Genomic DNA, 24,713 nt, shown 5'->3' with positions numbered 1-24,713 from the left:
CTCAGGATAAAATCTCAAAAAGAATACAAAATACAAAATCAATTTCAATATCAGCCGCTTAAGCTTCGGTGTGAAGTGGTTCCTTCTGCGTCATCTGCAGTAAGATAAAACAATAATCGAGTTAAACTGTCCCTACTCTATGCTATGTGACAATCCTACTTCGCAAGTTTCTTCCCTAAAAAGGTGTCAGCAGTTTGACTTCCACAGAAGTTCAAACTCTCTTTAGCCTCTAAAGGAAATCTTAAGTTTCAGAAGCAGTACCCTATCTGCCTACCCATCCGCTCTCTAAGGGTCCTCGGCCTACTGCTCCCTTGCGCTCTGATGTCTCAGCGCATCTGCTCAAGGCATCTACCCTTCGCCCTTGCTCTGAGCAATTCGTCTCGCTGTTCCTAATCTCCCAATTGCTACCTCCTCCCCGGGGTGCTGTCCCTAAAATACACAATCACCGTGTGGGTGGAACGCCCCTTGACGCCCACCACGGACTTTCCCCGATGATGTCAACTTCCTGCTTCTTCCATTGGTCCACTCCTCGCGTCGTCCGTTAAGTTGACCCTTCTCCTTTGGATGTCATCTTCATCATTTCATCGTCGACATTTATTGATTCTTTCAGATCATGTAACATATGAATTTAGACAAGGCCTTAACTTTATGTCTCTTAACTTGACCCTGCTAGGTCCTGTGAATGGTCTTGTCAAAACATAGTCTACATTCAAAGTGTCTCTCCTCACGTTCGAGCAATAAGCTCCGTCCGCATTGTCACCTTAAATCTAACAAGTGCTAGACTTCTTGGCTCTCCTGTCCACATCAAGCTATTTACAACTTTCACAAGCCCTCTAAATTACATTCATGTGACTATGCTCCTTCGAACTCTTGACCAGTTAGGTTACAAACACAAATGACCTAAACTCTTCCAACATTCCTACAAAACCTTCTACACAGTATAACCTTTGGCATACATTTATATATTCGTATCTTAGCAAAGCCCTAGTTATACTTAAACATTCTACATCAAATATATGAAATACATAGAATACGACTGTATAGAATATAACTTATGCATTTTCCTTGGTTACATCTTTATGTGAGTTCTCTTATACATTTATCCACGTTTCTCCACGTTTACGTCTTTCCACGTTATATTTCTCGCCGCTTCTCCATTTCACGTTACACATGTTTAAAGCTACACACGTACACGAATTCTACTGTGCACGTTCCTACATTTTCTAAGCATCTCTACACATTTCTATACATTTACCCTTTATGTATACGGGTTTTCTAAATCTAATGCATTTTAACGTGTGAATACATTTACGTTTCCTAAACCATGTTATCACATTCATTGGCCTTTATGCTATAGTTGTCAACTTTACATTACGATATGCGTTTCATTCCTACGTTTATAACATATACGTCTAGATATGGCTACTATATATTTTGCATTCAAATTGCGCTCTCTCACTATTTAACGATGCAAGACTCTAGACAAAATCAGCATTATTTGCATGTGAAGGTAGTGCTATATTCGGTACTTCCACAATCTGTAGCATGCTAGGCTACCACAAAACCATCGCTTCAGCAAGGATAATTGATCAACTCAGGAGTTGGGAACCTAAAATAATGGCTCGATGCAAATCTTGAAAGGAGATTCTACGAGCGCTGGAGTGGATTGTAAAGCAAGATGGCATCCATTTTGGACACAAGATGGATGGCGAGTACAGATTACCCAGACTGTGGAATTGTCTCTTGCTGTAGAGTGGAGACCCAGGCACTGAATTTCAATGAAGACTTTGTTAGCAAGGTCCTGCATATTGTACTTTCTGAAACACTGCCCTTTGGTAGATGGTAGGGTTGAGGGGTGGAACTGTGGATTCTGTTGTGTAAGGTGAACTGAATGCAGACCAGCCTTTTCACTTTCAGTTAGACTTATGTCAGCCAGTGCAAATCCTCACACCTCAATCAGCCTCTGTTGTGGGTGATCGGGATTGGAGATTTCCTTGATGTGAGGGGTATTACTAAACAAAGGCTGTGTCTGGAGAGCAGCCTGGAAAAGATTTTGAAAGCAGAAGTACTCCAAACTAGCTCTACGGTGTGTAGACTTGAGAAACATTAACCCTTGTTTTAGAGCAGGCCCAGGCTGTTTTAAATCCGGAAGTTAAACTCAATAGTAAAAAAAGATTTCTTGAAAAGCAACAATGTAGGCTGGAGTATGGAAGCATTAAGGACACAAAACACACTGTTGCGGTAAGAAATGAATGAACTGCAAGGCACAGTGAGTACAATTGGAGTGTATACAGGGAAAAGATTTTTACAGATTAAGGTGTCCTTCACAATGGAAACATGAGGCAGCAGGCAAACAGAGATAAGATCACCACTTCCTCAACACTTGATCACACTTTAAAAAGCCAAAACCAGCATTTTACTTTGGGCTTGAGGTGAATTTCTTGCCCGATGTCCAGGTTACAATCATAACGACACAATCATAACAACTTCCATTCAGACAAGACCTTTTCTGTATTTCTCTGATTTCCTCAAAGCTGAAAGTTTGTTAGATATGGAATTGGTGCTGTTGATTATAACTTGACCCTGATATGAGTTGTTTGCTAATGATTGTATGAGTGATACTTACTGCTTTAGGGAGGTGGGAAGTTCAAGACACTGAAAGTGTAGGGTGAGGAACAGTTTAGAATGGCCAAGTGTTAGTTGAATGGTTGGAGTTAGATTTCACAAAACATTCCTGGATGGGACTTCTGAAGGATGCCCTACATCTCCTGTTAACATAGCCTAGGACACTGTAATTTGTAATATATATATCCATGGTGAGCTGAAAATGCTGTTCTGTGATATAAATGGAATAGGCAATGAGAGAGGGCTAGTAATGAGGATGCTGAATAGATATAAACCAGACCTGGTAATGCTACAGTATGGAACTCTGGCTCTTGAGGAGTTGTAACATTACTCGAAACTCCCATTCGTATTGGATTGGTCATGCATTTTATGACCGGGGCTACTATGCTTCAGTGTCTTGTACCTGGGACAGCTATAGCCTAGTGTTTCTGTCGGTGTACCATCCTTTGAAGCTGCAGCTGTTAGTCCTTGAAAATGTGGGTGCCCTCAGACTGCAGTTTCCAGAGACCACAGTTAGCTGGGTGGTGATTTTAATTTGATTATGAATTAAAAGATGAGACTGATCCTCCACAAACTCTGTTAGCTCAGTTGCCTGCACCAAATGGTAATGCTTTACTGCATCCCTGTGCTTGGCTGATGTATGATGTCATTCACACAAACGGGTTAAACAGTTTTTGATCCACTTGTGGTTCTTTTTCTAGGCTGGGTTACTTCTTTGCCCCTTAAGTCACTTGGCCCGGGTTAAAGATGGAACATTTTTAGCGAGGGATATCTCTGATCATTCGCTATCATGGAAGGTTATAAGAACGCACACAGCCAATTATAGCTGCATGGGAGTCACAATCCCACCAAGACATAGTCGATTGCCTTACCGAAAGTGCAGATCCTTTTGAACTAAAATATGCCATGAGCGTGGTCTGAGATATTATTATGGGAATCTTTTATGGTGGTCCTGGACAGCAGGCTAATTCCAAAGTGATGGGTAAAAAACAGAAAACCTCTCAAGCAGCCACTGAGTTCTAAAAGTATATATGATAGTGGTATTACCTTACCACACCTGCGTGTTTAATACCAGGCTTCACAGTAGGAAGTACTGAATGAAAGGGTGTTTGGTGCCTCAAGGACTCTCTCTCATGATAGTCATGATCTACAGACACACCCTAGAAAGTGGCAGTTACCAACAAGCATACAGGATATGCTCCCGGAGCCTATAAAATCAGTGCTACTGTTGTGTGAAACAGTTGCAGCCATGGTTGGTAGGATGGAGTAAAGTGATTCCCAAGGAATTTCCCCTGTAGATATTATCAACAGGACAGCTCTTCGATGATTGGAAGGTTCCCGATGATTGAACTTGTTTGGTATGCTTAAAATTGGAGGTGGTTCGGATCTTACAGGTTTGCATAGCTATGTGTTGAATTTGATTTGGTTAAGAATTCTTTTGATGTCTTTAGATTAGACATCTCTATTATAGTATTAACGTAACTGAATTTTCTCATGCAAATTGCAGAATTTGGACCCTAGTAAGAAACTGTGCAATTAGACTCTCTAGACCTTGAACTAAATGAGAAAGAGACAATTGTCACCGGGATAGGAGGAACCATTGGCTTACCCAAGAGAAGCGGTGACAAACTCTGGTTTCAGTTCAAGGTTCTCCACCTGATTTATTACACTAGAACTAATTTTGTTGAAGCAGGAAAAGGTCCCACCTGAGCAGTGCAGTAAGGGGCTGTGAGCAAGAAGGCACTTTGTACCACACATAGCATTGAACGTTCAGGTGTTTTACAACAAAATAAGAGAGCGAGTCTACAGCATTGCCTCCATTGCTATGTAGGGTAAATTGGTGTTGTTTGGGTTGAGCAGACCCTGAATCTAAGTGTGGTTGGCATCAGGAGTGGAGGAGTGGAGTTTAAATATGGACTGGTGTATGGCCACAAAAAAGTCCTGATTAGCCGCATAAATTTGACTAGCGATGAAAACTGTGAATGCATTATCGTGGTTTTCCTTTAAAGTTCGTTCAAGGAACATGCTACCGTGTTTTTTCAACCCTCATGTTGAGGTAATTGAAATTTTTATGGTCGAGTATGTCCCCTAACGTGTACCCCAACGTCTCCATGTACGTGCTTAAAGTACATGTAATTTCCCTCCATGACCGAATATGAAGACACAAATACATTTGCGCCCAACATTAACATGTCCTCTACCAGATCCACCTGGAATGGATCGATAATTCAGTTTCTAAACATGCCGTGCCAACGTCTTTACTTGGTGCACTTCTGAAATTCGCACACGTTTTTCTCCATGTTTCCTGGCCCAGTCGAGCTAGGCCCTTAAATGTGGCCTCTCTGCCTCATCTCTCCTGTCTCCGAGGGCTGTGTGCATCCCTGACCCCTGCCTTACTTCCTGCCAGCGCAGCGGTGCCCGGCTCGGCCTGGACTGTCTGCCAAATTCATGTTTTACCTACAGTTATCTGCTCAGCCTCCTCAAAAACACATTCCAGTCTAGTGAAATAGGTAAACAGCTTCCCGGCTGCAGAGCAAAGGGCCCGGCCTTTTTCTGTCTCCCTTGCAAGTGATTTACTGGCTCCATTACCATGGTAGGCCCATGGCTCCGCACATTGCACCCAGACACGTATGCACGCACTAGCTTTCAGTATGGGATGGCCCCTGCCCGAGAGACCTTTTACTTCAGACACTACTTCCTCCAAACATAAGATACCAGATATGATATAGGTACAGGTTGCCCTGACACTCCAGACACCAGTCTACTCCACTAGTGCTAAAGTCAAAGCCCCCCAGTTTCACGTCATGCTAGTTGCGCGCGCATCCGGGTTAAGGGTTTCTGCTGATCCTGCTACTTTCTCTATACATCCACCCACATGTGACGATTCTTGTGACGTTTCTCTGACATGTACAGTGCACGCCCATGTGTACGCCTCTTTTTCACGCCTCCTCTTACGCACATGTGTTCTTATCTCGCTCTTTTCACCTGTTACGCCTACTGTATTGGATTCAATTATGTTACTTTACTATATATAATGTGTAATGTTAATAAAACGTTGACTGTCCCTTCCCGAACCCTAGTGGTGACGGAACATGATATCCAACCTCGAGGTTCATTGTCCATTAAAACCCGTATGACTCAGATACCACGGACTCTGCCTCTCATTTGAATGAGCTGTCTTGTAATGATAATTATGCGGAAAAATGATAGGGTAAATTTATTTACCACATAATTTGGCGCCCGAACAGGAACCCCCCCCCTTCCCCACTCGCCGGTGAAGTCACGCGGCTTTCGACCCCTTCTACAACCCCGACGGAAACCGTGCACGTTGCGGGGTTTCCCGCTATCTTCCCTCGGGTTCACGAGGGAGACGGAGACTGCGGTCCGGCGTCCAGACGAGGCGGTGAGGAATGCAGAGGATCCCGACCAGAGCCCTAGTCGAGAGAGCAAGGTCCGAGGTGTCCGGAGGCCCACCTGTTCCGAAGTTCCGAAGCGCATGCGTGGAAGCGTGATGCGTCGTCGTCAGATGTCGTAGCAGTCCAGTCCAGTCCAGTCCAGAGTCCAGTCCGGTTTCCGAGGCCTTCAGTTTCTTTGCTTCCCGGTGAGTACCGTTGTTGGGACCGCATCTAGACAGGTTCATTAGTTTGTGCCTGGTAAAGACAGAGTTGGGTACACAATTCTGGTCCTGACGTGTTCACTTAGGTGGATACGGTCCGACGTGTCTCTTTATGAGACCGGTCTGTACGGTTTTAGCAGTGCATCTAGTTATTCAGTTTTATCTCGAGAGTTTTACTGTGTTTTCTGTGTTGCAGGTAAATTCAGTCCGACATGTTTTAATGTATTTCAATGTTGTGGTATGAATGATTGTTTACTGTTTACTACTGTGTTTATTGTGTTCACGTCCGAATCACTCTAGAAATGCCACTGTTTTCGAAGTTACGTCAGATAGGCACTAGGAAAGGGATACTCGAAGAAGCAGTTCCTGTCCCGCCTAGGGACACTCCAGGATATTTTATGTACCATAAACATGGCTTAGATGCTGTGTTGTATTTAGATTTATGGGTGGACTATACAAAGAATCTGGAAGAGAAGTTTAGATGGCCTGTCTCAGGGACATGGGATGCCGAATGCATCATGAGAGTAGAAAAAGCGTTATGGAAAAAGAAAGCTAGACAATCTCAGAAAGATGCCATAGAATTGTGGCGTAAAGAATCGCATAGAAGAACAGAAAAAGCATTCAGAAAAGCAGAGAAGAGTAGAGAAGAATCCGAAAAAGCCAAAGAAAAAGAGTTACTAGAAGAAGGAGAACAGGTCAGATCAGAGCAATTAGACCGCCAAAGAAATGCACTCATTACAGGCATGTATCCAGTTCTTGCCAAGGGCCTGCCCAAGGCGACCCCGGAAGTACCCCGTAACTTGCCACCACCATTGGTTCCGACTAAACTCCATCATAAAAAGACCGCAGCAGACATTTTCCTTTCTTCCTATTTAGATGATGTAGCTCCCGCATATACCAATGTACCCGTACAACCTGCTAATAATAATCTGCCACAGCATATTCCTGCTGATCAAGCCACGACCCCTCCACGCCGAGATTTACTTCCCGCACCTGCTGTCACTTCCCCTTCTGCTGCTGCTGCTACTGGTCCCCCTACTTCTGGTCCTCTTAACCCTTTTGCTACAGATGCGACTCAGTCGTCCCCGTTAAATGTACCTTTCCCACACCCAATGACGTCAAGTCATGCTCATGGTTCTGCCTCAGGAGGTGCCTCAGGAGGTGCTTCAGGAAGTCACTATCACACCCCGCCACAGTTACATCGAGTGACAATGAGAGAATTAGCTACACAGCGTACTCCGGCATCGATGCCCCATGAAAAACTTAAACAGTATTTAACGGATTGTAGATATGATCCAGTACCTGGCAAGTCAGGAGACATGATGTTAGCCTCGTTACGTCTACGACGTGTTACAGATTACCTGATGTTATTACCAGAAATGCCAGAACATCTAGACAATATATATCATTTTATCAGAACAGGGGAGAGGCCATAATGTGTTCGTGAAGCCATGGCATATCAGAAAGTTGAGACACAAGGTTTACTATTACGATTCTTGGTTAATTGTTTGATAAGGGAACAAGATCAGACAGGTGTTGTTAAGGAAGAGATGAAAGTACTGACAAAATGGAGTCAAAATATTGCGGAAGGTAAACATGATAGACAGAATTGTATAGAAGCTATGACCAGAAAGGTCCGTAAAGAAATAGTAGCGATACATACCAGACAGAAAGCCGAAAAAGAAGCCGAGACAGACAAGGATGACTCCTCGGAGGAGGAGGAGGTAGAAACAGAGACTCCAGCCGAGAAAGAAGATAGAATAGCGTACGTAGGTAGAGTGAAACTCCCTAAACAGTATTCTCTTGATAGACCTTTCGACAGACCCATTCGTCCAGAAAGCAAGAAACGTTACCTTTCCCCGATACCAGAGCAATGCTCTCTTGAACATATATTCCAAGTTACTGACAAAATCCTGAAAGAAAGAGTAGGTTATCATGAACTCACTACCTTACGTGATCAGGAACTAGCCCTGTCCGCAGTCCAATGGGCCGGGGATGACAGTATATATAAAGATGATTTAGTAGTGCAAACATTTTTAAGTCTTACTCCAGAAGAACAGCGACTAGCTGGTATTTACATGACCCAACATCTCATTACACAGTATGAAAACCAACAATCTGATCCAGGTCCATTGTATAATCTATTGCAAGACTTACTCCTGAGAAGATGGAGAGGTCTACGTACCGATTTAATTGACATCATTCTAGAACAACGTCATAAATATAGAACTTTCCTGACTCCACGTCTTGTTTCCGTTCCACCCCCAGTAAGACAACCATATCACCTAGACAGACAGAACCCCTTACGAGAAGTACATCCAATCCGGAAACCAGATGATACACTTGAACGCGTATTCGTATACACTCCTTTGACTAAAATGGAATTATTGGAAATGAAGAAAATTGTACCTTGTCACGATAAAGATCCTGCAGATTTTCACCGTGAATTGAAAGACATGTTACTTATGGGCGATTACACATATTCAGACATTCTTAAAATGTTAAAAGTATTGTTGCCAGCAGGGATTTACGAAAAACTGAAAGAAAAGGAATGGGAGGTGGGAGATAAAAAGATTATTTGGGCTGAATTAGAAGACGAAGAGAAAGGACGTACCCCAGGTTTAGGTCTTGGGGACAAAACTAAAGCATTGCCAGGATTATTAGTACAGGTTTTGCCTAGATTATTGACAGTTAAAAAGGAAGATTGGGATGCAATCTCAGCCTGCAAACAGAAACAAGACGAAGACACTAGTGATTTCTATTCAAGATTCGAGAAATGTTTTATTATTAATAGTGGCCTGAAAACAAGTAGCGAGTCATTCCCACATCTTTTTGTGACCAAATTAGTAGAGAATTCCTTACCACAGGTTAAGAACAGAGTATTGAAAGTCGAAAGTACATGGCAAGCTAACACGCCTTCCCAAATGTTACAAATGTTACAGTACCACCAGAATAGAATCAGAGAGGAACACGATCATGAACAGAGACGCATGAAGGACACTAAAATGAAAGTATTAGTTGCCCAGTCTGTTCGAGCAGATGGTCAGAAGAGGGGTAACATGCAGAACACACAGACTAATCATCCAACAGGTCCTGTTAAAGGAAATTGCAATTATTGCAAGCAGCCAGGTCATTTTATAAGTGATTGTGCCGTTCTCAGACACAATATTGCTACAGGCAAAACGAAAGAAAGACCACGTCAGCCTAGACCAGAATATGTTCAGCAGAACATTCAACAGAATCCGCAACCTGCTCCACAACATGCACAGCAACAGACAGTAGCTGTACCGCAACCTCAACCCATTGCCGCAACACAACACGTCACACAACAGATGTATCAGTATGCACAATCCGAGTATCCAGATTATCAGCAGTACACATGAAACAGCCTAGAGAGGGAGGTTGGCTTGCCCCTTATCGAGGTTCCTGTAGATCAAGATGGTCCCTATGTACATAGTCAGGTGTTAGGGAAAGACAGAAAATTTTTGATTGACACGGGGGCGAGCAGAACTACCATCAGTCATGACGAGGTCCCAGGGGCACCCCTCTCAGGCTCACAGAATGTTTCCCTTGGTTTTTCAGGAAAGCCGATTGTTAATGAAGTATCACAGCCAGTTCCCCTTGCAGTTGGTCCATTGTCTCGTACTACAGATTTATTGCTTACATAATCATGTCCTGAAAACTTACTTGGTATCAAAACGCTGAAAGCTCTAGGACCTGTTATATGTTGTTCCCCGGAAGGAGTGAGATTATTCCTTCGTGATTTCAAAGGCCATTATGTGTTGAGAGATTTTGATGTCAGATTGAAAGATGTTCCACAGCATTTATGGGCGCAAGGCCCAACTGATGTAGGTTGTATGCACATTACTCCCTATCGTGTTACACTCAAGCAAGGTGTTGTACTGCCCCGAATCCGACAATATAAATTGCCCCCCGAGGCTGTAGCAGGCTTACTGAAAATTATTGACTAACTCATAGCCCAAGGAGTAGTTGTAGAAACCGACTCCAATGTATGTAATTCTCCAATCATCCCGATTCTTAAACGAACTGACCCGAATGCACCTCCAGTTTATCGTTTGGTGATCGATCTTCGAGAGCTGAACAAATGCATAGTACCACAGTACCCAGTGGTCCCAGACATTTCATCCCTATTGACTGCCATTGATTCCGAAGCAGCGTTCTTTACTGTAATTGACCTCAAGAACGCCTTCTTTAGCGTCCCCATTCATCCTGACAGCCAATATTTATTCGGATTCTGTTTAAATGGCCGAAGCTTTAAATTTGCACGTGCACCTCAAGGGTTCACGGAGAGTCCTAGTATTTACAGCCAAGCACTGAAACGACAACTAGACAGTATTCACATGCCTACTGACACTGCTCTACTACAGTATGTCGATGATTTACTGATCACGGCACGGACCAAACGTGACTGCGAGCGCGCGTCACTGACAGTCTTGTTTTTCCTAGCCGACAAGGGGCACAAGGTATCCCCTTCGAAGCTCCAATTCTATGCCCAGCAAGTGGTATACCTTGGGCACTTGCTGTCCAAGAGGGGTAGACAGTTAACACCAGATCGTATCCAGTTAATTGCACATCTGCCACAACCCATGACTCAAAAGCAAGTATGGGCTTTTATTGGCCTCACTTCGTACTGCAGACAATGGATTCCCCAGTATGCCTTTCTAGCCAAGCCACTCATACAGTTGACAACACAGGAGGCAGCGACTTTGACTGTCCTCCCTTGGACTCAGGAACATACACAAGCTTTTAATGACTTGAAGAAAGCCTTATGCCAAGCACCAGTTCTAGCGACACCATGTTACAGCAAACCTTTTACACTTTTTGTCACTGAACGCGATGGCACAGCGTTGTCCGTTCTCACACAAGATCAAGCAGGACATCACAAGCCTTGTGCTTATTTTTCTAGTACATTGGATCCAGTAGCCCAGGCTCTGCCTGCATGCTTGAAATCAGTTGCAGCAACAGCTCTAGCCATCAGACAAAGCGATCCAATAGTGTTAGGACATCCCCTGACAGTACAAGTTCCACATTCTGTGGAAGTCCTTCTGAACCGTACTCAGACTCAACACTTGACCATAGCACGACTGACAGGTTATGAATTGACACTGTTCCAGCCACACATAGAAATCAGACGCTGCAACATACTCAATCCTGCCACATTGTTACCCTCGGGTACCCCAGATCCAGCACCACATGACTGTGTTGAAGTCATTAATACAGTGGACGAAGCCCCGACAAGACTTGACAGACATTGCATTGACCGACCCAGACCTGACACTTTACGTGGATGGTTCATGTATGAGAACAAGCACAGGAGAATTAGTGGCCGCCTATGCAGTGACCACTGAAACTGAAATCATAGAAACACACCGTATTGACACACTATCTGCTCAAGCTGCAGAGCTCATTGCTCTGACCCAAGCCTGTATAATAGCCAAGAACAAGAAAGTTAACATATACACAGATTCACAGTATGCATTCGGAGTCGTTCACGACTTCGGAGTTCTTTGGGAAGAGAGAGGTTTCTTAACTTCTCACGGTACCAAGATCCAGCATGGTCCCCTTATTCAAGCTCTGTTAGAAGCAATACACTTGCCTACAGCCATAGCCATCATGAAGTGCAAGGCACATACTAAAGTCACCGACACTATTTCCCAGGGTAACGACCTGGCAGATCGTACAGCCAAATTCACAGCTCAGACAAATATTCCGACTAACATGACTAAGATTGATTCGACCACAATGACACATTGCCTGACAGTTAAGGATCCCATTCTAGATGTACTCAACATACAGACACATGCCACACCAGACGAAATCAAGAAATGGACTGAACAAGGAGGGATCCGAACAGATCAGGGATGGATGACGAAGGGACGAGCCACATGGTTCCTCCCCGACTTTATGGTTCAAGTCATAATTAACACAGCACATAGTCCAGCACACTTAGGAGAGAAAGACAGTTTACAGAATCTCTGGTACAACAAACATTTACGAGCAGCAGCAAAACAGAAAGTGCGTATTTGCATGATCTGTTGTCAGTTCAATCCAGGAAAAGGTGTCCCCGTGGAACAGGGTGGATTTCATCCTCCTGACCATCCTTTTGAAGTCCTCCAGATGGATTATATCCAGATGGACAGATGTCGAGGATTTAAGTATGTCCTCGTAGTTGTATGTGCTCTTTCCCGATGGACAGAACCATATCCAGTCCCCGATTACACTGCTGCAACCACTGCCAAACAGCTGGTACGTGAGTTTTTCCCGCGGTACGGTTTGCCCCGTGTCGTGTACTCTGATAATGGACAGCCATTCTCGTCCGAGTTAATGAAACAGGTATCACTCCTGTTAGGTTACCAGTGGAAGTTCCATTGTGTCCGACATCCTGAAGCCGCAGGTCTCGTAGAGAAACATAATCAGACTCTGAAAACCCGCCTTGCCAAAATATGTGCCGAGAAAGGTGTAGATTGGATAGTTGCCTTGCCAGTTGCACTCTTTTACATGCGAATGGTAGCTCATTCTAGGACAGGGCTATCCCCGTATGAGGTGGTCTTTGGAAGGCCTCCGAATATGTGGGGGACGCCTATGCCCCGTAAGATCACAGATGTTGACAGTACTATGCTGACGGATTACTTGGCTGCATTGATGTCTGCACTACAATCTTGTCGTTCACAGGTCGCGGCTGCCTTTCCGGACAACACCCAAGTAAAGCCACATGAAGTCCGCCCAGGAGACCTGATTCTCGTAAGGAACTTCGACCGGAAGAGTCCGCTGGAACCCAGATGGAAGCAGCCGAAGTTGGTTTTGTTATCTACAAGGACTGCCGTAAAAGTGGAGGGGAGAAAGGGATGGCTGCACTCGAGCCATATTAAAAAAGTTCACGGACTGTTGCCAGACTCTCCCTTTAAGGACTGCCCACTCCCCCACTTCCAGAGACTGAGTCTAAACTCCCCCTGCTAGAGTTAACTCCGCAACAGGAGTATCGTATGAAGTTGAGGTCTAGTAAGTCAGACAGTTTAATTGTTTAAGTCCCCTCCTGGGTGAAGCGGTTAGACAGGTTCCTGACATGTACAAGATAGACCCCACTAGAGAGAGAGATAGACAGGAGATCAAGAAACAGAAATATTGTAAAAATCTCCGAAGCCGTTGTGTTATAACATTACTCATTATGTTTTTTCTGAGTCTTACGGTTATCTGCACGAGTTGGATGTTACATATGTTCTTTCCTATTGCACATTCTTTTTCTAATGACACTGCAGAGCACACGTTTAGTGAACTGCCCAACATGAGCTTTCCTATCGTTTAGCGATGCGCAACAATACATTCATTCGTATGTTACACCATTCTCACCAGACCAGCAATGCCACTAATTGCTGGATATGTGGCCGACTCCCTCCCTATCAGAACTACAAGGGAGCTCTGCCCCTCTTTCCTTACCCGTTCACATATAATGGTTCCTGTGGTGCATGGTTTACTTTAATGTCTTCCCTAGATAGTAAGTCCCAGGTTTCCCAAGGCAATTGGATATGGGGAGACCTAAACACAGTTATGCATAAAGCATGTTTCCCAGACAAGGAGGGTCTTCCCCAAAGGACAGGGACCGATCTAGAAAATGAAGTGTATGGATTAGGTAATTTTACACTTAACCTCATGATCCTGAACGTGCAGTCTGAGACTAAATCGGACTTGCCGTCTATTGCAGTTTTACCAGTTAAAGGTGAATTATGCGTCAGAAAGAATGGTTCAGTACATCTAGGACACAGTGATTGTGATACTGTTGTCGAATTCAGTGATAAAGGCAAGTCTACTTTCAAAGCTTCCCGACATTCCTATTTCATTTGTGGTCAGACTGCCTATATACGTTTACCTCCAGACTGGGATGGTACTTGTTTTATTGCATTCCTACTGCCACCTATTTTTCTAGCCCCATCTGATTATCATAGAAATTCCCGCCTCACTCACGTTAGACAGAAGAGAGATCTCCCAATAGTCGATCAGACTGAAACCACATGGGAACAATACACAGATTTCAATAAAGGATTCTTTCCTTATTTAGGCACTGTCTCCAATAGTAAACTGATACGCAAATTGACCAGAATCCTTGAAGCAGTAGTGAACGAAACTACTTCTGCCCTTGGTAACTTAACAGAAGAGCAGTCTGCTATGAGACTTGTTGTTCTTCAGAACCGCCTTGTCCTTGACGTCATCCTGGCCGATAGGGGTGGGGCTTGTAGAGTCATCGGATCCAGTTGTTGCGTATTTATTCCAAATAACGCGCCATCCGTGTATAAGGCCATAACCAGGCTTCACGAAATAGCTCACCTGATACACCAGAATCCAGGCTCCTGGACTTGGTCCGGTTGGTTCTGGAGTGTAGTGTCTGCCTGGGGATGGAAGCTATTGTCATTCCTAGGAATTGCCCTGCTCATAGTATTCAGTTGTTGTCTATGTCTGCAATGTGGGCCAGCGATTTGCGGCTTGTGCGCCACATCATGTATTCCCAATCCGAGTCCACATTCTCGTGCCCGTATGAAAAGAGACAAGCAGATGATGTTATATGAACAGATAGATGGACTCATGAAGATAGATATATCCTGAAGGGAACGTAGGGAACAAGGAGGGAATGAGGTAATTGAAATTTTTATGGTCGAGTATGTCCCCTAACGTGTACCCCAACGTCTCCATGTACGTGCTTAAAGTACATGTAATTTCCCTCCATGACCGAATATGAAGACGCAAATACATTTGCGTCCAACGTTAACATGTCCTCTACCAGATCCACCTGGAATGGATCGATAATTCAGTTTCTAAACATGCCGTGCCAACGTCTTTACATGGTGCACTTCTGAAATTCGCACACGTTTTTCTCCATGTTTCCTGGCCCAGTCGAGCTAGGCCCTTAAATGTGGCCTCTCTGCCTCATCTCTCCTGTCTCCGAGGGCTGTGTGCATCCCTGACCCCTGCCTTACTTCCTGCCAGCGCAGCGGTGCCCGGCTCGGCCTGGACTGTCTGCCAAATTCATGTTTTACCTACAGTTATCTGCTCAGCCTCCTCGAAAACACATTCCAGTCTAGTGAAATAGGTAAACAGCTTCCCGGCTGCAGAGCAAAGGGCCCGGCCTTTTTCTGTCTCCCTTGCAAGTGATTTACTGGCTCCGTTACCATGGTAGGCCCATGGCTCCGCACGTTGCACCCAGACACGTATGCACGCACTAGCTTTCAGTATGGGATGGCTCCTGCCCGAGAGACCTTTTACTTCAGACACTACATCCTCCAAACATAAGATACCAGATATGATATAGGTACAGGTTGCCCTGACACTCCAGACACCAGTCTACTCCACTAGTGCTAAAGTCAAAGCCCCCCAGTTTCACGTCATGCTAGTTGCGCGCGCATCCGGGTTAAGGGTTTCTGCTGATCCTGCTACTTTCTCTATACATCCACCCACATGTGACGATTCTTGTGACGTTTCTCTGACATGTACAGTGCACGCCCATGTGTACGCCTCTTTTTCACGCCTCCTCTTACGCACATGTGTTCTTATCTCGCTCTTTTCACCTGTTACGCCTACTGTATTGGATTCAATTATGTTACTTTACTATATATAATGTGTAATGTTAATAAAACGTTGACTGTCCCTTCCCGAACCCTAGTGGTGACGGAACATGATATCCAACCTCGAGGTTCATTGTCCATTAAAACCCGTATGACTCAGATACCACGGACTCTGCCTCTCATTTGAATGAGCTGTCTTGTAATGATAATTATGCGGAAAAATGATAGGGTAAATTTATTTACCACAATGTGCTGCGACTGTATAATCAATGTACTGCATTGTACTGAGAGCCCCGGGTTTAATGTAAAAGTTGTGATAACTCATAACTTGCTTTTGTCAACCCAGGACTCAGTTGATTGATGATACTCCTCACTAATGTTACGTTTGTGTTTCTTTTATGAATTATTTGATGGTGAGCATAAAAAAACACAAACTAATTAAACGTATGCACCAAACACTTTTCTCCCTATGTTTGGGCCTAGAATACAATACTGTTATTGTCACTCTTGAAATTACTGACACCATAGTATTTCGAGGATGCAAGGACACAATGGTTTTCTGGGTTGTACTCCATGGATACCATGACAAATGGGAAATTACTGTGGAATCAGTTTTACCACACCCAACCACTTTGCTAATTTCTCATTTTGCCTCTATTTCCACCCTAGCATTTTGGCAGCTTGTTGCTGATTAATGTCTGGAGAGGGAAAGATCAGGAATGTGGTTTTCCACATGTAATAATAATTTTGGCCAGTAGCAGGCGCTACTGGCCGAAATTCATTGTGACAGCTTTGTAAGTCTAAAATACTGTAACAAAAATTGTTTCTGTAATACAGTGATTATTTTTTTTGTATGAAATGTGCTGGATTCACTAAAACATCCTTTATTTCTAGGTCCTGATATTTGTGGAACAGGAAACAAGAAAGTTCATGTTATCTTTAACTACAAAGACAAGAACCACTTGATCAGTAAAGACATTCGATGCAAGGTAAAGCCTGTACTTTTTATTTTCTCATTTCATTTTAAAAACTGTAATATAATCCAGTGAACTTACTTGTAATAAGCAAAGAAAACACTACAATGGCGCTGTCTCGACTTGATTCAATGTCATAACACTGAGTAGTGCCATTGAAGCCACTGGTTCAAATATCTGAGCAGGGGTCTAAGCCTTGTGCTTGCCTTTTTCTGACTTTCATCAAATAAATGCAGGCCTAGTACAGTGCTATTGACACTTCGTTAACCTTGATGAACTTTTACGTGTATAATGTCTATAAGCACTTGGCACTTTGATGTAATCAGTATGGGTTTTTGCGAGCCAGAACAAATGTAGCTTTATCCTAATGTACATAATGATTTCAAGCACCTGGCACTTTGTATGGCTCTCTGTGGGCTAAGATCAATGCTGTTTTATTTTTGTCATGATTAAATCTATATATGAATTGTTATTAATTGGACTGTGGAATAATTTCACATGGCTCTTAGATGCATCACTAACTTTGATGAACGTTTATGCATATATATTGTCTATAAGCACTTGGTACCTGTATGTTTTTTTTACAGGTTAGAACAAATGTAGATTTATTTTTAACCTTGATGAATGTTATGTGTTTTAGCTCTAAATCGAATAATCGAGTGATCCCACAGCGTTGTATGGTTCCTACAAAAGTATTATATGTTTGATCCTAAGAAATGTATTGTAATGTATCGCTTTGTGATGACTTTAATTAATCAGACAATAAAATGTATTTCGCCATTTATATATACAGTGCTATACATAACATAACAATATTCATGCAAGGGCCTGAGGAGTCCAGGCCAAGCATTCATGATGGCACTATAGACAAGAACGTGCTGCAGCACCTCGGACACATCAGCTTTGCATTTAGTTTTGAATGTTCATTGGTGTCTGGCTCTGCTCCTAGTTTGTCTGCCAAAGGGCACATTCAGTCAAAGCTGAGTGCCACCGCATAAGCTTTGAGATGGTGCACTTGCATAACACTTCTTTCCACACAAATGCTGATGCATTAGAGCACCCACATATTGACATTCTATAACTCTTTTCAGCAACAATGAATACTTAACCACCAACAGCTAGCACTGGAGGTATCTCCAGCTGTTGTCACTTTAGTCTTCTGATTGATATTGATATTCAGTGGATGACAGTAAGCATTCAGTCCCAATCTTCAATCCACATCTGAATGATGGTACAGTCACAAAGCAAAGAATTGTGTATGTCACAAAGCCTGGACAAGGAGGGACACTGCTCTTTCTGGGTATTTCTTCAGGAAGATCTGCAATACGTTTGAATAAAAGAGTGGGATCCTCTTTAAAGGCCCTACTGAGATTCCCCAGGCTCACAACCTTGGCTATAAAGCTGAGCACTGACTTCAGAAGCGCTGTTGACTTTTAAAAGTCCTGAGCAAACCTACAAAGGCACCGTAGAGTAGTGCTGTTAACTTTTAAACTTTTAAAATACCTACAAAGGCGCAGTAGAGCTGTTAACATTTACAATGCCTTACTTAATAAAACCTCATATGCCATGATACCAAAAAAGTAGATGATCCCTTGAGGAAACAGATTTGCACAAGTAACAACATATTAAACTGCATAGCCCAAACAGTAATTCAGGAACTGTGACGTTATCTACTTGTTTTTTTGCTACCTACAGTGGAATTAAAGCCTGGCTTCTCCATTAATTACGTTTTAAAGGCTTTTTGTGCCAATCATCTATGAACATTGTAAACCCATAATCCTCTGGTCAACATTAGAAGTTAAAAACACAACCCTTTTTATAAGTTTCCATGCTGGGATGATCAGTTCTCCGCCTCAGCTCCTAGTAACACATGGCTTTTTTCCATACCCGTGGGCTGTGCTCCGTTGAGCAGGTAATGGGCATAGAGGCCATCCTACTTTTTCCTGCCTGAGTCCAGGAAATTGAGTGCTAGTCGCCCTTCCCCAAATCGGCAGGTTAATCTTCAGTGTGACCTCACAGCCCTTTCGCGAACAGGCCATCAAGTCAGAGCTTTGCACTGGCGGAGCAAGAAGATGGTCCACTGGTGTAAGCCTAGTACTTCCCCCAAGCCAAAATTGAGCAGGGGAACCAGACGTTTGATGGGAGGGACAGACCTCTGGTTCACAGTGGTCCTACCTTGCTGCTGAACTCTCAATCAAGCCCTAATTATAGAGTTTCTGCTGAAAATAGTTCATATATAAATAAAAACAAATAATGTGGTAAAGACCACAAATGCAGTTCTTTCTATTGTATCATGTAGTCCAAATGTTGTGGTCGAAACTTTAGGGTTGATATGCGTTTTATCACTTGTGTGATGCCCTGAGTCTAAGCAATGCAGCAAAAACATTCAAAGTCGAACTACTGCGGTTGTTACAATACATTTGCCATCTACAACTTCTCCAACACCAGCACTACAAATTATAAAAACTATTTTGTTCCGACTGAAAAACTACTAAGTACACATTTCTTAAATCCAGCTAGTTAAAATGTTACTTCATGTTTTTGAATCTAGCAAATGCATCACTAAACTTTAGCCACGTGGGGGAGCCAGTATACTGTGACGCTGCTTGGCCTTACAAGTTTTCTCTGCACCTAAGAATCAGAAAAACGCTAAAAGCTGTGGTACAAAAGGACGCTTGAGGCCATTTGTATTGCGTCATTGATCTACATTGTTGTCGTGTGTGTTTTGATTTTCCAGTTGTCATGTACTCACTGTACTCATCCCAGGGCAAGTGACCAATGATGTAATTTGTTTTTCTCTTAATTTCCATTCTCCCCCACAAGGATGATGAATTCACTCACCTCTACACTCTAATAGTCCATCCTAATAATACCTATGAAGTTAAGATTGACAATGCACAAGTAGAGTCTGGAACGCTAGAAGAGGATTGGGATTTTCTTCCGGCAAAAAGAATTCTGGACCCTAATGCAACAAAACCAGAGGACTGGGATGAACGAGAACAGATTGAGGATCCAGATGACAGCAGGCCAGAAGTGAGTAGACTACTAGAGAAGACTTTTACTCTCCTACTTATATACTTTTTAATTCTCTTATTTATAAAACAATATATATATACTGCAAAGATACTTAGGCCCACATTACCAGTGCAGTTTATATCTAAGTTCAGCCAGTAAGAGGAATCACCAGCTGAATCACAATTATAAATTATGTATACTTTTTCCCTGTGCACATGTCACATGAACTCGTAATTTCAAGGGAATATTTCCAAAGAGAAATACCAACCCCTGCATTATAAATATTTCCCTGTATGGCTATTGTAAGGTGGTATTTGTACTTGACCAGTTTCCAGGGTCACCCGGTAGGTCTTGGGTTACTGCAGCATCAATTTGAGTCATTCACTACAAGTGACCGTAGCTCCCAGTACTACTGGACCCCGAACTGGATAACTTGATAACTAAGTACTTCTCTCCAGCACTAGACTCTCTCAGGGTAGAGTCACAGAGCAGTCCCAGGCTTACTCAAGGAGGTGAGATGAGTCAGGAAACAGGTCACCAAGTAATACCAGTTAATAAGATAAGTGTCCAGTCATTGCTTTACTTTATAAAGGAAATGTACTTTAATACACACTAGAAACATTTTGTAAAAACAAAATTAACATACACAGTGAAAATCGGAACTCTCTATGACCCTTTGGACCAAAGTTCTGACCCCACACATTATTATAGCGCCTAGACACTAGGCACTATAAAACAAGTTAACATTGATATATGCATTCCATGTTGCACAAGGTTACTCTAAAAAGCTAGATCAACTGTACCAATGTTTTCCTTCAGTGATTTGGCTTTTGCAATTGAAATAAAGTCAACTTAACCGGTCCACCCACTGTTTCACCACCCAAAGGCATTAAATTGCCCACCCCCTTGGAAGGGACACTGCTCAGCTGGTATCAGGGGTGTTGTTTGGGAGCTTGATGTCTACACACGTTTACTGGAGTCACAGTAGTCCAGTAGCTACTGAACTAACCTAGTGAAGGTCCCAGAAGTCCACTATACCCTCTGATGACACAAAAAGGGGTGAGGACCTGTACTTTAGAGTCCACTCGTCGCAATCTGGCATTTCCAATAGAAGGGCACCCATGGGATTGCACGGTTTGCTAATGGTGCAGGACAAGCAAAGGCAAAGCTGGATACTGTGTTGGTCTTGGGTTCAAATGGTTAATTCTCCAACAAGATAATCTCCAACTACAGATGGTAACTGGAAGCACCCACAGGATCCCAAAGCACAGGGAAGTGTTTAGGGATGAGCTAGTTTCAACTTCAGTGACAGTATTTTTCTGTTTCCCCTAGCTTCAGCAACTGCCTTGAGTCTCTTTGTATTTTAAAGCATTCACACTTCCACAGTCTCCTCCAACAGGTATTAGCAGATAGCTCTCTGTTTCCTGGGATGATGTAAAATCTTTCACCTTGTGAGCTGAGCCCATCCCCTTTCATCAGACCGGCAGACTGTTTTTATCACACAAATCAGTCATAGAAACACCTTCTCAAGCCCAGGCCCTATTCCTGAGTCTGGCTGGGAGAATGGGAATCCAAGCGACTTCTGTTCCTGAATCTCTGCTCCACCAACCGCACTGGTCTGTGGTAATTCGTAGAAGGCAAGTGAAATATTGAACAGCCCACTGGCCGATGAGGCCGGTCTTTTATCGTCCTCGGATGGATAGGATTATCTTATAGGGTCTGCTACATGTGAATCCTGGGTGCCCCTCCAATTCTCTTGGCATATTTCCTGCATTGTCACTGCATTATCACTACATGGGGAAAGCCTGCTGGCCCACTTTTCAGTCATTTGTGCCGATGTGTGAAGGAATGTTCATTACCTCCATGCAAGAGGTCCTGGCTACAAGAGTGTTACTATCACCCAGAAGAAGGGAGTTCCTGCATTGGCACAATCAGCTAAACACAGGTAATAGCAGGCTTCTTCCATTACCCAACAAGCTTCTTGGGAGGTGGAATCCCCAGCAGAACAGATACCAGCTCGGTTTACATTAAACACTGGCTCACCAATCCTTTCCCACCCAGGGATCTCACCCTTGACATACATATCCCAAAATATAGTGTTATGGAGTACGTTGCAGGTTTCTTTTACTTGGGGGAATGTGTAAACTTTGTTGGTAGGCTTCATGCTTTTTCCTGCAGTCTATCAGGTAACATTATTTTTCTTCCTCGTTCATCTTTGTTTATTAGGTGATAATTTATAGATATTATTTGTAATACCCTACCACTTAGGTTAAACCCCTGTTTGAAACAGGTGGCCCCCTGCTCTATCAATTTGATAATTTCATCCCTGAGTTACATCAGCTGGTTGTTAGTCACACATAAGAAGTCCATTCAGACTTCTTAGATCTGAACTAGGGGAAGAAAGATCTCTTGATTTACGTAGACCATTGTTATCTGTTGGCTGCTGAAATCCATTGGCCTCAGGCTAAGAAGGAATCCCTGTTTTAAGACAGGATCTGAATATAAATTAAATTATGGTTTAGCCTTACTGGCTGTAGACCACAAATCTATCTGATTTAAAGAACTAATAAGTGGCAGATTGAAAGATGGATATATGAACAACCGTACATTTACACCTACGCTTGAAAGAGGGCCTATTAACATTTCACGGTCACATTTTCATGAACCATCTCTCGAGAAGAACATGAATGCTGTTGTCTACACAAAATATCTATTGTGGTCAAGACTTTGAGAATACCTCAGAATACTCCCTGTTCTGAAGGAATTGAGAAAGCATCTACCATGTTAGCTTCCATTGGGTCCTACTCCACTCTGTGGTCTCTCCTGCATCGGAGGAGGTATTAGTTTCAATATGCTGTCATATGGTGCCAAAGGGGAGCTTGTTTAACTCCAGTAGTCCTCTAGAAGCCTGGTAGTATCAAAACATTTTAATAAACATGCAGACACCTGCATTGAACACCCACTATAGACTGTTCCATATTGCTGTGCCACTTTACACACAAAAGCCATTGCAAGGTTGCACTGAGCATACTCCTTAGTGACCACCACATACCATTTCTTTTATGTCTCCCACTCTTAATTGAGCTGCCAAAATGTCTACAGCTGCCTCCCAACCATTTTTTTTAAAAACAAACTGTATTCACTTTTCCTTTTCCATATACATGCCATTCCTCATTCCTTATGCATAATACTTTCAAGTATACAACAGTGTGGCATTTTTAGGGTATAGTGTAATCTATTCACATCTTTGGATATTCCGTTCAGGTCTTCATCCCTGGCTTCATCAGCATTATTGTCCACAAAGTACATGACTCACATGCAAACAATTAATACCACTCCACCACTAAGGGCCCTGGCAGCTTCATACAACAGTGAAAGTCAAGTTGGACTTAGGGCACAACCTTATCTCAATTGCACTATAGGGAAAGCCTGTCTGACTAAAATCTTGGCAGTAAGGATGCTGGCACTACAAATCATTATTTTAAAGAAACAAGGGAACCCACTAGGTAAGCAAGGACCAGGGGTATTAGTATAATTAAACAACAACGGTCCTTGACAAAAGGGAAATAGACATTCGAATAATTATAGGCTACAATCTGCGCTATAATAAACAGGACGTCCAGCCGGACTTCAAAATTTATTCGATACTGTAATAGGTAAAAAAATAACCAAAACAACAATAAAACAGTGGGACACAGTCCTGTATCCACAAGGTTTAGACAAACAATTCACAATACATAAAACTAGGAATTTTCAGGCAATTGGAAAAGAGAGGAGCAAGGGAATAGAATCAATTTGCTTCACACATGTAGAAAAAACATAATTTTGGCACAAGGTTGTGAACTGGTGTTTAGACTACATTAACTGTCGACGGCGTTTCGATACAGTTAGAATTACGGATCATCATCAGGACAAGCAATGGTTTGCCTGAATTTACCAGCCTGTATATACTAGGGGAAACAAAGGGACACATAGGGTAATTGTTAGCAAGCTGTATTACTCCCAGAGGAAGAAACAGTCAGGTAGCCATACCATGCTTAAGGTGGTACCTGTCATTCGTGTGGGTAAGTGTCAATCAGTCAGTGCCAGGCGAACACGGCGCTTAGTGCAACAAACTTATGCGTGCATATCGATGCGTTGGGCTAGGACAACCAAAAGTGTGTGATGGTGTCAATCGAGTGTCAATCATACTCATGTACATACTCTGGTCAGGATGAACAGTGGTGAAGGGCCTGGGGTATATATTTACCTCGGGGAGAGAATAGTTAGACAATCGAGGCGTTGGAGAATTGGTTCTGAGTAGTTAATAGTCGTGGGGCTTCCGGATACAGGAGCCTAAGAGGATTAATACCGGAGTTAATTCATGGCCCAGTCAACAGCCCAAGTAACGGGAAGAGTGAGGAGTGATGAGGGCTTACCTCAAGGTTGAGATGGCAAGGCCCTGGATACCGGGCGAATCGTAAAACTGGTGATTAAAATCAGGAGTACAGCATTAGAGGTGCGTGATGAGTAGTGAAGGTGCCAAAAGGGACCCGCTTACCAATTGGCTGTAAGGGTCTCGGGAGGGAACCGATGGGCGATAATACACAATTATCAAGGAACCTGTGATGAGGTACCTGCAGGGGAGAAGATTAAGGGTAAGGGATCCGCTATCCCTACTGGCCACAAAACAATACAGGGGTAGTGATGGTGCCAGCCGGCTTGGATAACGAGAACATGAGCCGCTTACCAATTGCTGTGCAGGTCTCGGGTGGGGGGGGGGGGTTCGGAGGGAGATTATAAGCAGTCGGGAACCTATAATAAGGCACCTGCGGGGGAAATTGTACACAGATAAACAACCCGCTGAGCGGTTAGTGTTGCAAGGCGAAAAAATTTAACCACGGACTGGGACAACACTTACCTAAAGTTCAC

General features: G+C 43.3%; 1 protein-coding gene across 1 annotated transcript in view; it reads left to right on the top strand.

The window, feature by feature from the left end:
* Nucleotides 1-24,713, top strand: part of LOC147747197 (calreticulin-like) — a 166,136-nt gene that overhangs the window by 75,348 nt on the left and 66,075 nt on the right. Inside the window, exons 4-5 of the mRNA XM_086952424.1 lie at nucleotides 16,708-16,802; nucleotides 19,611-19,820. Of these exons, the coding sequence (XP_086808550.1) occupies nucleotides 16,708-16,802; nucleotides 19,611-19,820 (305 nt within the window). The remainder of the gene's footprint in view (nucleotides 1-16,707; nucleotides 16,803-19,610; nucleotides 19,821-24,713) is intronic.

Source organism: Lissotriton vulgaris, chromosome 1_1 (genome assembly GCF_964263255.1).
Source record: "Lissotriton vulgaris chromosome 1_1, aLisVul1.2, whole genome shotgun sequence".
Lineage (NCBI taxonomy): Eukaryota > Metazoa > Chordata > Amphibia > Caudata > Salamandridae > Lissotriton > Lissotriton vulgaris.
The sequence above is the reverse complement of the archived record's forward strand: the minus strand, read 5'-3'. Positions and strand labels throughout refer to the sequence as shown.